Source organism: Colobus angolensis, unplaced genomic scaffold, assembly GCF_000951035.1.
Source record: "Colobus angolensis palliatus isolate OR3802 unplaced genomic scaffold, Cang.pa_1.0 Scaffold660, whole genome shotgun sequence".
In the NCBI taxonomy this organism is placed as follows: Eukaryota; Metazoa; Chordata; class Mammalia; order Primates; family Cercopithecidae; genus Colobus; species Colobus angolensis.
The window spans coordinates 601,368-613,592 of record NW_012120266.1 but is presented as its reverse complement, the minus strand read 5'-3'; the positions used below and the strand labels follow the sequence as shown (position 1 = coordinate 613,592).

The following is a 12,225-nucleotide window of genomic DNA, read 5'->3' as shown; positions in this document are numbered from 1 at the left end:
AAATTCTTTGAAAAGATGTAATGTCAACATCCTTGGAAAATACAAACTCATTTAAATGGAATATATCTTGCATAAGTATTGCTTACAAGACTGTGGCACCGGGACTATTAACTACTTGCTGTGGTAGCACTCTCTGTACTGGGGTTAATAAAAATGGAAAGAAACCCACATGCAGTTTAGAGACTAAATTCTATTTCTTCTCTGTTTTGGTAAAGCAAAGTATTCTGTATTCTGTTGTATAGTTCAACAGGTCAGGCTTTTTTTTTTTTTTTTTTTTTTAACTGTTGTCACCTTTGAGGGAAGTCCAATATTTTATGTAAATACGTACTAGAAACATAAATATCAATCACATTTCTCTAATCTGCATGAACTTGAAATACTTATACGAATAGATTTACAATATGTAGTCCAGAAAGTACCATGAGTTGGAGGTGAGGCAACAACTTTTGAGCAGTAAACTATTTGGCAGTTGACTTTTTAAAATTTACAGTGGTAAACTAGTTATTGTTAAATCTACAAGAATTATATATCTGTGCTCAGAAGATACTGAGAACTACAGAAGATTCATTCTCAAAGAGTGAGGAGGAAGAAAGAACTTTTTTCCCATAATTTAATGTGCCAAATCAAAATGAGTTTTACCACCTAAGGGATTTTATTTTTGTTCTTATCTATTATTATGTTTATAAGTAAAGTTAGCCATTAAAAAGTGACCAGCTTTCAAAATATTGGCGATTCATTTAGTGTTATATTTTATATACCAAGTAGCTTTGAATTTGAGAAATGCTTTTCAATATAGCAAGCATATTTTATATATACTAGTAGCACCACAGCATCGAGAATCTGCAATAATTCAAAAATATAAGTATACATTGCCTAAATATATTTGGTATCCATCACAAGTAAGGCAGAAGGTTAAGTAAAAAAGAATAGAAATGGGGTTCTTCACTTTAAGACTGCATTTCATTAATACAAACACTTTTGGTACAGATAAAAATGAGGCTAGCCAAAGAAAATTTCTTTTTAAGATGGAATATGTATTTACTGATGCTTTAGGAAAAATGTAAAGTTACAACCTCAGTAAAAACCATCACAATAGGCTCAGTCATCCAGTGAGCTGTAAGGAAATATCTGCATTATTAATCCATTGGAAATATGTGACTTTTTGTCATTAATACATGTACATTCAACAATTATTCATGGGTAAACATTGTAGCTACGATGTTTTTCTGAAGTGGCATCTATTGTAAGATTTAATCAATATCAAAGTACCTTGAGAAATCCACTTTAAATACTTCCTTTACTTTATTGCTTATAAAATTATGAATTTAATAATCTGGCATCCTTAAAATTTTATTTTATGGTGACTTGCCTAGATTTTTCCTCTTGGCATATGAAAAACCCCCAATCAATAAAAACATTTAGTAAAAATAGCCATTCACTTTTTCTTTTTTGCTGCAGTGATTCTGTTTTCAGAGAAGAGGGACATGGTTAAAGATGTAGGGGTTGGCAAGCCAAATTAAATGAAACAGCCTCAATGTTGCAATTCCTGATACTTGCTTCTATAATAGAACTGTTCATTTTGGAGGATGAAGGAGAATACAGACTAAATATATATTTCTAAAAACCTTAATTGACTATGGTTCAAGTTACTCAAATACAGAGGCTATGATATTCGTGCTGCAGTCAATAAACTTTCACCAATGACAAAAAAACATGCATGCAGCTTGCAGATTGCCAACAGGGTCTATACAGAATTGTACTGATGGATGAGTTCACAATACAGATGAACACAGGGATACTGTAATGTCAGCAATAGAAAAGCAACAGAGAACTGTCATAGTGTTGGTCTTTTTTCCTCTAAGATTTATTTTATACATTTATTAAGGTGTTATCAAAGTCATCCTTTTCAATGAGACTATGGGTGGAGGCATGTCTTGGAATGTGTTCTCTTTATACATCTGAAGGAAGTGTCTGTTATTAGGGGACTGGTGTGTGCAGGACATGTAATGGAACACAACAGGGCAGCCTGACAAATCCTGAACAGATCAGGACAGAGCTAATGATTCTACTAACTACATTAGGGTCTTTGAAAAAACTGGAAAGAGAAATTCTGGTAAGTTCTCAACCACATGCCTGTAGCAAGCTGCTTTCCCATTTGCAAAGCTTACCTGAAAACTCGCTAACTAACATGAGGTGTGGTGGAGAAATCTGGCTTCTCAATGCTTTTTAATTTATTTATTTGTGAAACATACAGGCTGGAAGAAATTGACAGTGAAACCTCTAGTCTGATTTTACAGAGATGGGTTTCAAAGACAAGGCTTTGAGTCGAAAACTTTACATTTTTTGTCATCTCCTCACATTTTGCAGTTGTCTACTTGCAGTATTTTAACCCTTCACACTTTGTTCCTGTGCTTGCCTTACTGTAATTCAGACGCCTCTGGAAACTGCTCAGGGTGCTGCTTTAACCTAGCACCATCTTTTGATAGTTTCCTGCAATTTTCTTTTTAAATCAGGCATTAGTTTAAAGGCTCTGCCTGTCTTTAAAATGTTCCCATAACCGAGTCATCTCCAAGAATCAGCTCAAGCTCTGAGCACCTGTAATCATTCACCTCTTTCCTTGATTTGCCAGTGAGCTGCAAACCTTCTATAACTGTAGATTTGGTCCCACTAGGAGGATAACAGCAGATGTGGGGGATTACTTTTGAAAGAAGTTTGATCTTAAAACAAATGCGACATTAATGGAATCAATAAAGGGTCTTATACAACAGGTATTATATTAAACCGGAATTCAAGCCTCACCTTGATTGTGGTGTTTAAATTTCAATGGGTTGATTATGTATGAGAGGAAAATGACCAGTATTATGAATGCACTAAAACGGGCAGAGAAGGACCTTGCCAGCAAAGTGAGAGGGAGAGGGAAGGGGGGTGGGTGTGGGGGGGCATCGCGTTCCCCTGATAGTCACCAGAGTTCAATAAAGCACCACTTATTTCCCAGCTTTTAAGAGCTCTTTCTATCGCAATGGTTCATACCTCACACTCCCTGGAGCCCGATTTGTTATAGGTGCAGGGTCCCGTCCCATTCAGCAGCATCTCGCTGGTCTCCGTGTTGGTGGGTTTATAATCTACATAAAATTCCTGGGTGCTGGGAGTCATTTGCTTTAGGGACTGTCTTTTCTTTTTCCTGTGCCTTCGCATGAGGGAGCGCTGCTGCAGCTGCTTCATGCTCGCAGGGTACCGCTTCCATGACACGTAGATAACCAGCAGGATGACGAGCACCGACAGGAAAAGTGCTACGCTCCCCGCGATAATTTTATGGAAAGAGATGTGCTCGGCGTCAGCATCGGTCTCTGGGCCGGGCTCTGTGGCTCCCACCGTCGGGGGCAAAGGGGGTTTGCTCTCATGCTTCGGCCTGGGGAGCTTGGGCTTAAACGTCGGCTTTGGGAGAGCCCTGGCCAGATCAAACCTCTCTGTAGTACTTTTGCCACAGATGCTGTAGTTCTTCACTGCATCGATCACGTTTACTCCTTGCAGCTCTTTGGGACTGGCACAGATAATTGTATTCTCTCTTAGACCTTTAAAACTTTTCAGCCAGTTTACAAGGGAGCAAATATTTCTGCTGCATTCCCATATATTCCCAGCAAGACTGATGTCATTGAGGGATATCCAAGAATCCAAAATCTCTTGACCAATAAATGTGAGCTTGTTGGAATCCAGGTTGAGGCGCTGCAGATTTGGGACGCACTGGAAAACACTGGGTCCACTGAAAGCTTCGATCTCATTGCCTGATAAATCAAGCCTTTGTAAGGAGCTCCACGTCCAGGACATGGTCTGTCCTATGACACTGATTTTATTCCACTGCAAGTAAAGGTTCTGAAGGCTGACCAACCTTGGAAAAAGGGCCAGGTTGAGCTTGGAAAATTGATTGTGCTCCAGGTGAAGTTCTTTGAGTCTGATCATGCCAGCAAAGACATTCCTGGCTAAACTTCGGATCCGGTTATATCCCAGGTCCAAAAGTTCCAGGTTGCGGCAGTCTTGGAATATTCGCACAGGGATGGTTCTCAGGGAGTTAGACCGTAAATGTAAACTCAGCAGCTTCCGCAAGCCCCGAAATTGTTCAGATCCCAGAGAATGCAGCTGATTATAGGACAGATCCAAGTTCCGTAAATTTGTCACAGGTCTGAAGGTATTGTTAAGAAAATAGGAGATTCTATTGGAACTAAGAATCAGCTCTTTGAGTCTGCGTATTCCATTAAAAGCATTTTCGTCAATATTGCTGATATGGTTATGGTCAAGGTATAGCCAGGTGAGCTGGTTGAGCCCTTTGAATTGATTATACTTAAGTTTTTGAAGGCTGTTATAGCGAAGGGACAAACCTAAGCAACCAGCAGATATACTTGAGGGTATCTCCTGTAATTTCTGAGATTCACAATATACCATTTTGCCTTCACACCTACAGCCCTTAGGGCATCCTCGTTCGGCAGAAGAAAGCATTGTCAGTAAGACAGTGGGGGCTATAACCAGTGCTACAGCTGATCCGCTCAGTAGCCTAATTACATTGAAACCTGGAAATAAAAACAACTTAGAAAAGTTATCCCCCCAAAAAAGAATTAATCTTTAATCAAGCAAAAATAGGCATGTATTTTTCATTTTTTAAAATTTAAATCTAGATAACATTTAACATCTCATATTATCTCTTTGTAATTAAAGAGAATTGTCTTTAGTGTTTTATTTTTTAAAGCAGTTAAACAAGGAAACGTGTCCACTAAGCAAATAAATTCAGTCTTAGAGCAGAGCAAGGTAATCTCTAAAATAATTAAGGCAGAATTATTACACAGACTAGAGGTTTTTTGTTTTTTGTTTTTAAGAAGGAAAGAAGAAAAAATGACAAAACATACCCATCCTTTGTATTGTTCAAAGGTCGTCCTTAGGTCTTTTGCTTTGGCTTAGGGGCCAGTTGCATGACAGCCCCTGTCAGCTGCACTGTAGTGAGTCAGGGCTCGCTGACACCCAGGAAGAAAAATTGGACCCCTTGGGAGATGGACCGATTTTGGAACATTATTCTTTGCCAGCCATGCAGAACACTCCAAGAACAAATAAATCCCAACACCGCATTCGCAGCAAACATCAAAATCTTCCTAGGTAATAGGATCTTCATGGATATTACGTTTTTGCATCTTTATAGTTTTTTGGGGGGCGGGGGGACGGTTAAAAAAAAACAAAAACTAGCTCCTACAATTTCTTCTTATCGAAAAACATGATGTATTCCTCCAGGCAACGTGGGGCTACCTGAGCTGCCACATCTGTATTCCATAGCCCAGCAGTTCCCGTGGTGAGCACCCAGTTCAGCCACAGAGCTGCGTTGGAGCCCAGAAGGCAGGAGAGCCCCGTACCGCGCACACGCTCAGCTCACTTCTGCAGACTGTCATTCTGAAAGCTGCTCGGACTGTTGCTTTGGTTTCACTGAATGCAGTCTTATGTAAAGCTGCCCCCAGTGGTGAAGAACATTATGGGCATGTGCAGAAATGTCTCTCTTTTATCTTGCAAATGAGCAGGCTCTCTGCTGGAAAATGAATGATTCTTTTGGGTGGCTCAGTAGGAACTGAATGGTCACCGTAATCAATAACTAGCAACATTTTCTGTGATTTCCAAGTCTTGTTTTACAATTTGGCAATGTCTTTATTTGTCTGTGTCCACTTAATTGCTAACCATGTGCTGCCCAGAGTTTTTCTGGAGCTTGACATTAAGTTCACAGACTGAACGTCAATTTTTCTTAACCTCAACGCAGGCTTTAAACTGAAATTTATAAAATGAATTATTGAGCTATTTACAGAGAAGCATTAACTGCCTGCCCATTTGACCTCTTGGAGTCACAGATTATATTATGCAAGGTGTCTCAGGATGCTGGAACGCAAACATTTTGGAATAGAGGAGATGACTGATGACAAATGAATTAATGTGTCCAATAGCCTTTCCAGTTTTCTCACAAAATATATAATTGATTTTATGGCTATGGTTTGGTTTGTTGCTTGGTTGTTGTAATTTTCTTTTAATTAGAAGGGAAATAAACCATTTTTAGTGTTAGTATACGAATCAAGGGATCATTTGCTTCATACTTTATTGATGTTGCTGCTATTTATTACACTAATAATATTTATGGAGCACTTTCTAAGTGCTTTAAGTGGGCTATGTTGTTTTCTCTTTAAACAATAGGATGATGTGGGTCCTATTATAACCTCTCTTTTAAAGATGAGGAAACAGACTTAGAGAGGTAACTTTCTCAAGGTCATACAGCAAGCAAGTGATAGAGCTGAGCTTCAGAAGCAAGTCATTCTTATGCTGAACCGCTAACCACTAGATGATCCTGTCCAACAACATTGTTATCTTCATTTAAAAAAGAAGTCAATGAAAATGAAGCCGATTGGGGCAAGGAAGCTGTGATCAGCAAATTCTTGCTTGTTCTATTAGAATTTTCTAAACTTCTTTTGGTCTGAGACTTCTAAAGAAGTATAAAAACTAAGGCAGGGCAGTTTAGTGATTAAGAGCATAGATTTTGTCACCTAGATTCAAACTCCTGGCTACAATTTACCAGCTATGTAACCTTAAGCAGGTTACTTACCTTCCCTATGCCTCAGTTTTCTCATCTGCAAAATGGGCGTAAAAACAAAAACTCACTTCATGTTTTGAGACATGTTTTGAGAATTAAGTCATCTTAATATCTGTATGTTACTTAGAACAGTGTGTTGCATGCAATAAGCCTGTGTAAGATATTTGAATAATATTAACTTTATGTATACTTGCTAGGATTACGTACTGAATATTGAGTACACTGACCTTCATTAACTCACAAAGAACAACTTTAGGGAGCATTTTAAAATACTGTACATGGTGGACTTCTGAGATCTACTCAGTTTTGCCTTCTTTGATGAGATAACTTCCTTTATGTTCATCATCTGAACTTTATCTTTAAAATAAATCTTGTGATTCTGTGGACCGTAACTAATAATGTTTGATTCTTTTCATCCCCAAAGTAGAACATAATAACATCTGCCGTGTAGAGGCATTTTATTTAAAAATAATGGTATTCGGGCTGGGCGCGGTGGCTCAAGCCTGTAATCCCAGCACTTTGGGAGACCGAGACGGGCGGATCACGAGGTCAGGAGATCGAGACCATCCTGGCTAACACGGTGAAACCCCGTCTCTACTAAAAAAAAAACTAAGGGCGAGGTGGCGGGCCCCTGTAGTCCCAGCTACTCCGGAGGCTGAGGCAGGAGAATAGCGTGAACCTGGGAGAGGGAGCTTGCAGTGAGCTGAGATCCGTCCACTGCACTCCAGCCTGGGCGACAGAGCAAGACTCCGTCTCAAAATAAATAAATAAATAAATAAATAAATAAATAAATAAATAATAAATAAATAAAGGTATTCTTGAAAAAGTTTGCCTTATTTTTGTTAGGTGAATTGGCTGTGGAAAGCGTTGGAGAGCTTTCACATTCTCCAAGGATGAGATGTTTGGTAATGACAATCAAAAGGGATCCTACAGATATAGTACAATGGATATTACCAATTTCTTGGGCAGTATGCTCTTAATAAGGTAGTGCTTTCCCCCAGAGTTACTTAAAGCTGTGAATGCACATGAAACACCCAGTGAGTTTCTTAAAAAAATTGACTTCCCAATCCCTCCCCCAGGATTCTCATTCTGGGGGGATGGAAGAGTGTGTGCTTTTCAATAGCCTCTGATGAAATAAGTTTAAGAAACTCTCTGTGAAAGAATGATTAAAAATAATGTTTTCTCCTAGTAGGAAGAGAGGGTATGCACACTTATAATACTGAGATGTAAGTTCCATGAGGACAAAGACAATGTTTTGTCTACTTCATTTTTCCTAACATCTACAACACAACTTGGCACATTGCAGATATGTAATAAATAGTTATTGAAAAAATATATTTTTATGAGAGTCACAAGTACAATGGATATAGTATAACTGATTATGTAATGTTCGACATCTGTACATGGGATTGAGTCCTGAAAATTTCCTCAGTCACTCAGACTGGAAAGAATTTCGGAGAAAGTATTCTTAAAGGAGGTATATACAAAGACAAAAACTAGAAAGTGAGAAAACTTAGTTGATCAGCAAGTGATCTTTACTTTTCACAGAGATGTCTCTTGTCTTCATAGTTAAACTACAAATTTCATGAGAACAGTAAATATGCTTTTGACTATTCCCTTTTGCACAGTACAGAAGGGTAATACTGAACCCTTATCATTTAATATCCCAAATGAGCTTGACAACTTGTATCTCTGAAAAACAGACTAATGGGAATTATGTGGATAACTTCTCTCTCACACCTCTGTTGCTTGAAAGGCTCTGAGTTTTCCCCTCACTCTGCCAGGTAGTCATTGAGACATCTGTTTTGCCCAAGAGCTGCAGAGAGTCACTCCAGGAAGCTGAAGGACCCCATCAACTTTCTGCTTCTTGCTCATCATACTTTACTTCCCAGTGACAGAAGAACAGAGGAACCCACCGAGAATGTGGGCTCTCACTTTGCTTCTCCTAGGATAAATCTTCTTGAATTATTTATGGTGAATATTATTCTCCCCTGTGTTACACACATTGCTGTTAGTTCTCAGACATTTTTCTGTTATCTCTGTTCCTGATCTTATCTTACTGCATAGTTCTGACTTTACACCTACCCTTTGGATCTTATAATTGATATTTAGTCTTAATACTAACAACTGAGGTTTCAAAATATTAGAATGAATAAGTAAGACCTAGTATTGGCTAGCACAATGGGGTGACTATAGTCAATAATTAATGAATTATACATTTAAAAATAAAAGTATAATTGGATTGTTTTTTATACAAAGGGTAAATGCTTAAGGGTATGGAAACTACATTTACCCTTATGTGATTATTACACATCACATGCCTCTATCAGAACATCTCATGTACCCCAGAAATATACACACTTAAACAAAACTATGTGATAGGAATGATGTGCTGCCATAAAAATTGTTTTGGTAGCAATATATTGATTGACAAGGAAAAATGTTCATAATAAAATAATATTAAGGAAAAAAAATACTGACCATCAATCTCTTTCTCAACAGTAATCAGTAGCCACTCTGACTGAGTCAGCCTCCAGGAACTGTGTATGGCCCCTACCTTGGCACGACCCCTTAAGTCGGCATCACAACCAGGTCTGATCTGGTTCAGGATAATAAATTGTTAGAAGAGGGAAGAGTATCCATGAGGCTACTTGAGAAATCCAAAACAAAATATGTAATTTTAAGCCACACTGAATACTTGAGGCTGCAGAAATTACTACAAAGACATAGAGTAGTCCCTCAAGAGAAAAAGAAAAGACTGTGTTCTGAAAGATTTTAGTAAATTGCCTGTATACTTTTTATAAGTTTTTTTTTCCTTTTACTTGTCAACTATAGTGAGCTGATTATTTCTGATTTGCCTTTCAACAGAAACAAAATTATACTACATTATGTATTTAGCAACTAGTAACTTCTTTTGCACTTAATATCACATAACCGTAAACTACCTGACAAGTTAAATATCCCCAATACATCTAGGGCCTTAATGATTTATACAATTATAAAACAGTGTCATGTATCTAAAGACTTTCTATTTTATTGTCCTTATAGGATTTCAAATAGCTAAACATATTTTGTTTAAATTGGGTAAATAAATCAAATCTCAGTTTGGCAATACTGCCAAATTTCAGTCCAATATGAAACTGAGTTGCCAGACATAAACTTAGAAATTCATAACTGAAAAAGGATGTACTGATATCTTAGCAGTTGTTGACTTCAGATATTTGTTTATTTTAAAAATACATAATTTGAATAATCATTATGTGCTAGACACTGTTCCAGACACTGGGAATACATCTGTGTGCAAAATAAAGGCCTGTGCCCTTGTGAAGATTACATTCTAAAGGGATATGACAGACAATTAAAAATAAACATATATAATGTATTAGTAGGTCATATGTACTATGAAAAAAAGAAAAAATATAAGGAAGATTGGGAGTGCAAGGTATGAGGTGGGTTGCAGTTTTAAATAGGTTGGTTAGAGCCATTAAGAAAGTGGCCTGAGCAAACCCTGAAGGAGATGAGCTTGTGAGACTTAAATATGTATATGGGGAGTGGCCAGTACAAAGGCCTAATGTGGAAGCAGATCATGTGTTCCATGAACAACAAGGAGGCCAATGAGCCTAGAATGAAGAGAGCAAGTGATAGAATAATTGGAGATGGATGTCATGGAGGGCTTTGGATGACATTGTAAGAATATTGGCTTTATTATGGAGAAATGGGGAGCTAACTGGAGATTTCTGTGCAGAGTTAATATGTGATCAAATTACCTATTAAAAGGGTCACTACTGTGGGTCGAATGTTTTCATTTACCCTCCCCCAAATCCACATACTGAAACCCCAATTCCCAATGTGATGGTATTTGGAGATAGAGCCTTTGTGAGGTATTAGGTCATAGTATTGGAGCCCTCATGACAGATCACTGGGATTATAAGGATGAGAAGAGACAGATGTGAGAGAGCTTGCTTCTTCTCTCTCTCTGCTATAAGAGAAGGCAGCTATTAAGAAGCCACAAATTAGGCTCTCTTTGACGTCCGTCAGGCCTTCTGGTACCTTCATTTTGGACTTTCCAGCCATTAGAACCATGAGAAATAAATGCTTACTGTTTAAACCACCCAGGAAATAGTATTTTTGTTATAGAAGCACAGACTGACTGAGATGATCACTCTTAGCAGGGGACACAGTAATGAGGCTACCATATCAATCCAGGAGATAGATGATAGTGCTTGGACCAGGGTGGTAGCAGTGGAAGTGGTGAGCATTGGTTAGATTCTGTATATATTTAAAATAAAATCAATAGAACTTTTCTAAGGAAATAGAAGTGGAGGTATGAAATAAAGAGGGAAATTAAAGATGGTTCATTTTTATTGGCTAAGCAACTCTAGGGATAATGAAGCCATAACTGTTTTTGTGGGTGAAATTTTGTGAGCAAGACCAAGAGTTTAACACATTTGAATTAAATCTGGATTTGGCTCTCACTTTTCTTCACTTTTATGAGACTTTAATTCTTGAAAATATTTCTTAATATTAAGCCTCAAAGCACCATGATGTATTTTAAAATATTTTAAAGGTATTTTTTGAACAGAAAGTTATGAAATGACTTGCAAAATTAGCCCTCAAACAATAGCAAATGGGTTTCCATTCAAATGACCTAGACAGAGGCAACATCTTTGCACATGATCTTGGAGGTCAACAGGGCAATAGGGCAATAGAGCCAACAGATTAGATGAAAATTGAAATGGAAGATTACATGAAGACTAGGTAAGGAAACATTTGGACTCAACACAGGTACTCTTTATTGCATATGTCAGTTGACATTTGGAATTTGGAACTGATTCTGGCAAACTTCTTAGGGTCTCAGTTTGCTCATCTGCAAAATGGGACTCATAAAACCTGACTTACAAACTTTTAAGGGTTTTTACTTAGGAAACATTTTCATGATTTATGTGTAAGTATATTGTACAATATTTATAAAGTGTTAGAGATATTTCTGGAATCAGAATATCTACGAGAAAATTAATTTTCCCTTGATTCCGCATAGGTTCTGTGGCCATGAGCATATATTAAGGGTTATCAAGGGTCATCAACATGACAAAGGGCATGCCAGAATTTACTAATATTATAGGAAACATTCCTCAGTATTTCTTTTCTACTAATTTTAATACCACAGCCATTTATTATAAAGAATACACCATTGATATTCTGTGTATTCGCTTATAAAGTGCTTTCACCAATAGATGCATTTGATTTAGCTTTTGTAAAGAGTTTAATGTTTGAGACCCAATAATATTACAGGGTTGTCAGAATGCCAATATAGAGATTCCTACAGCTGTGAAAATAATTTTCTTCATTTCTAGTTAGAATACTCATATGCATGTCTACATTTGTAATTATATCCAGATCTTCATCAGAGCATTAACACTTCTCTGAAATATCCTTGATTTCCATCTGCTTGCTTTAAGGGCTCCATTAAGAACCCTGTCTGGTCACATATGGTTATGAGTGAGTATCTCTGACTTAGGTAAATAAATAAAGAATATTCCAGGTCTGACCATTAAAATGGTCTTTCAGTGTCTTTCTGGAAAAAGGCAAACTTAATGAATGAGACATTGCAAGGTTATCCA

The 12,225-nt window shown here is 37.5% G+C and overlaps 1 protein-coding gene across 1 annotated transcript in view; it reads right to left on the bottom strand.

Annotated features, from left to right (window-relative positions):
* Positions 1–5,472, bottom strand: part of LRRTM3 (leucine rich repeat transmembrane neuronal 3) — a 175,160-nt gene extending 169,688 nt beyond the window's left edge. Inside the window, exons 1-2 of the mRNA XM_011925921.1 lie at positions 4,896–5,472; positions 3,031–4,562 (exon numbers count right to left, since the gene is read on the bottom strand). Coding sequence (XP_011781311.1) covers positions 3,031–4,562; positions 4,896–4,899 — 1,536 coding nt within the window. The 5' untranslated portion in view covers positions 4,900–5,472. The remainder of the gene's footprint in view (positions 1–3,030; positions 4,563–4,895) is intronic.
* Between the last annotated feature and the right edge of the window lie 6,753 nt (positions 5,473–12,225).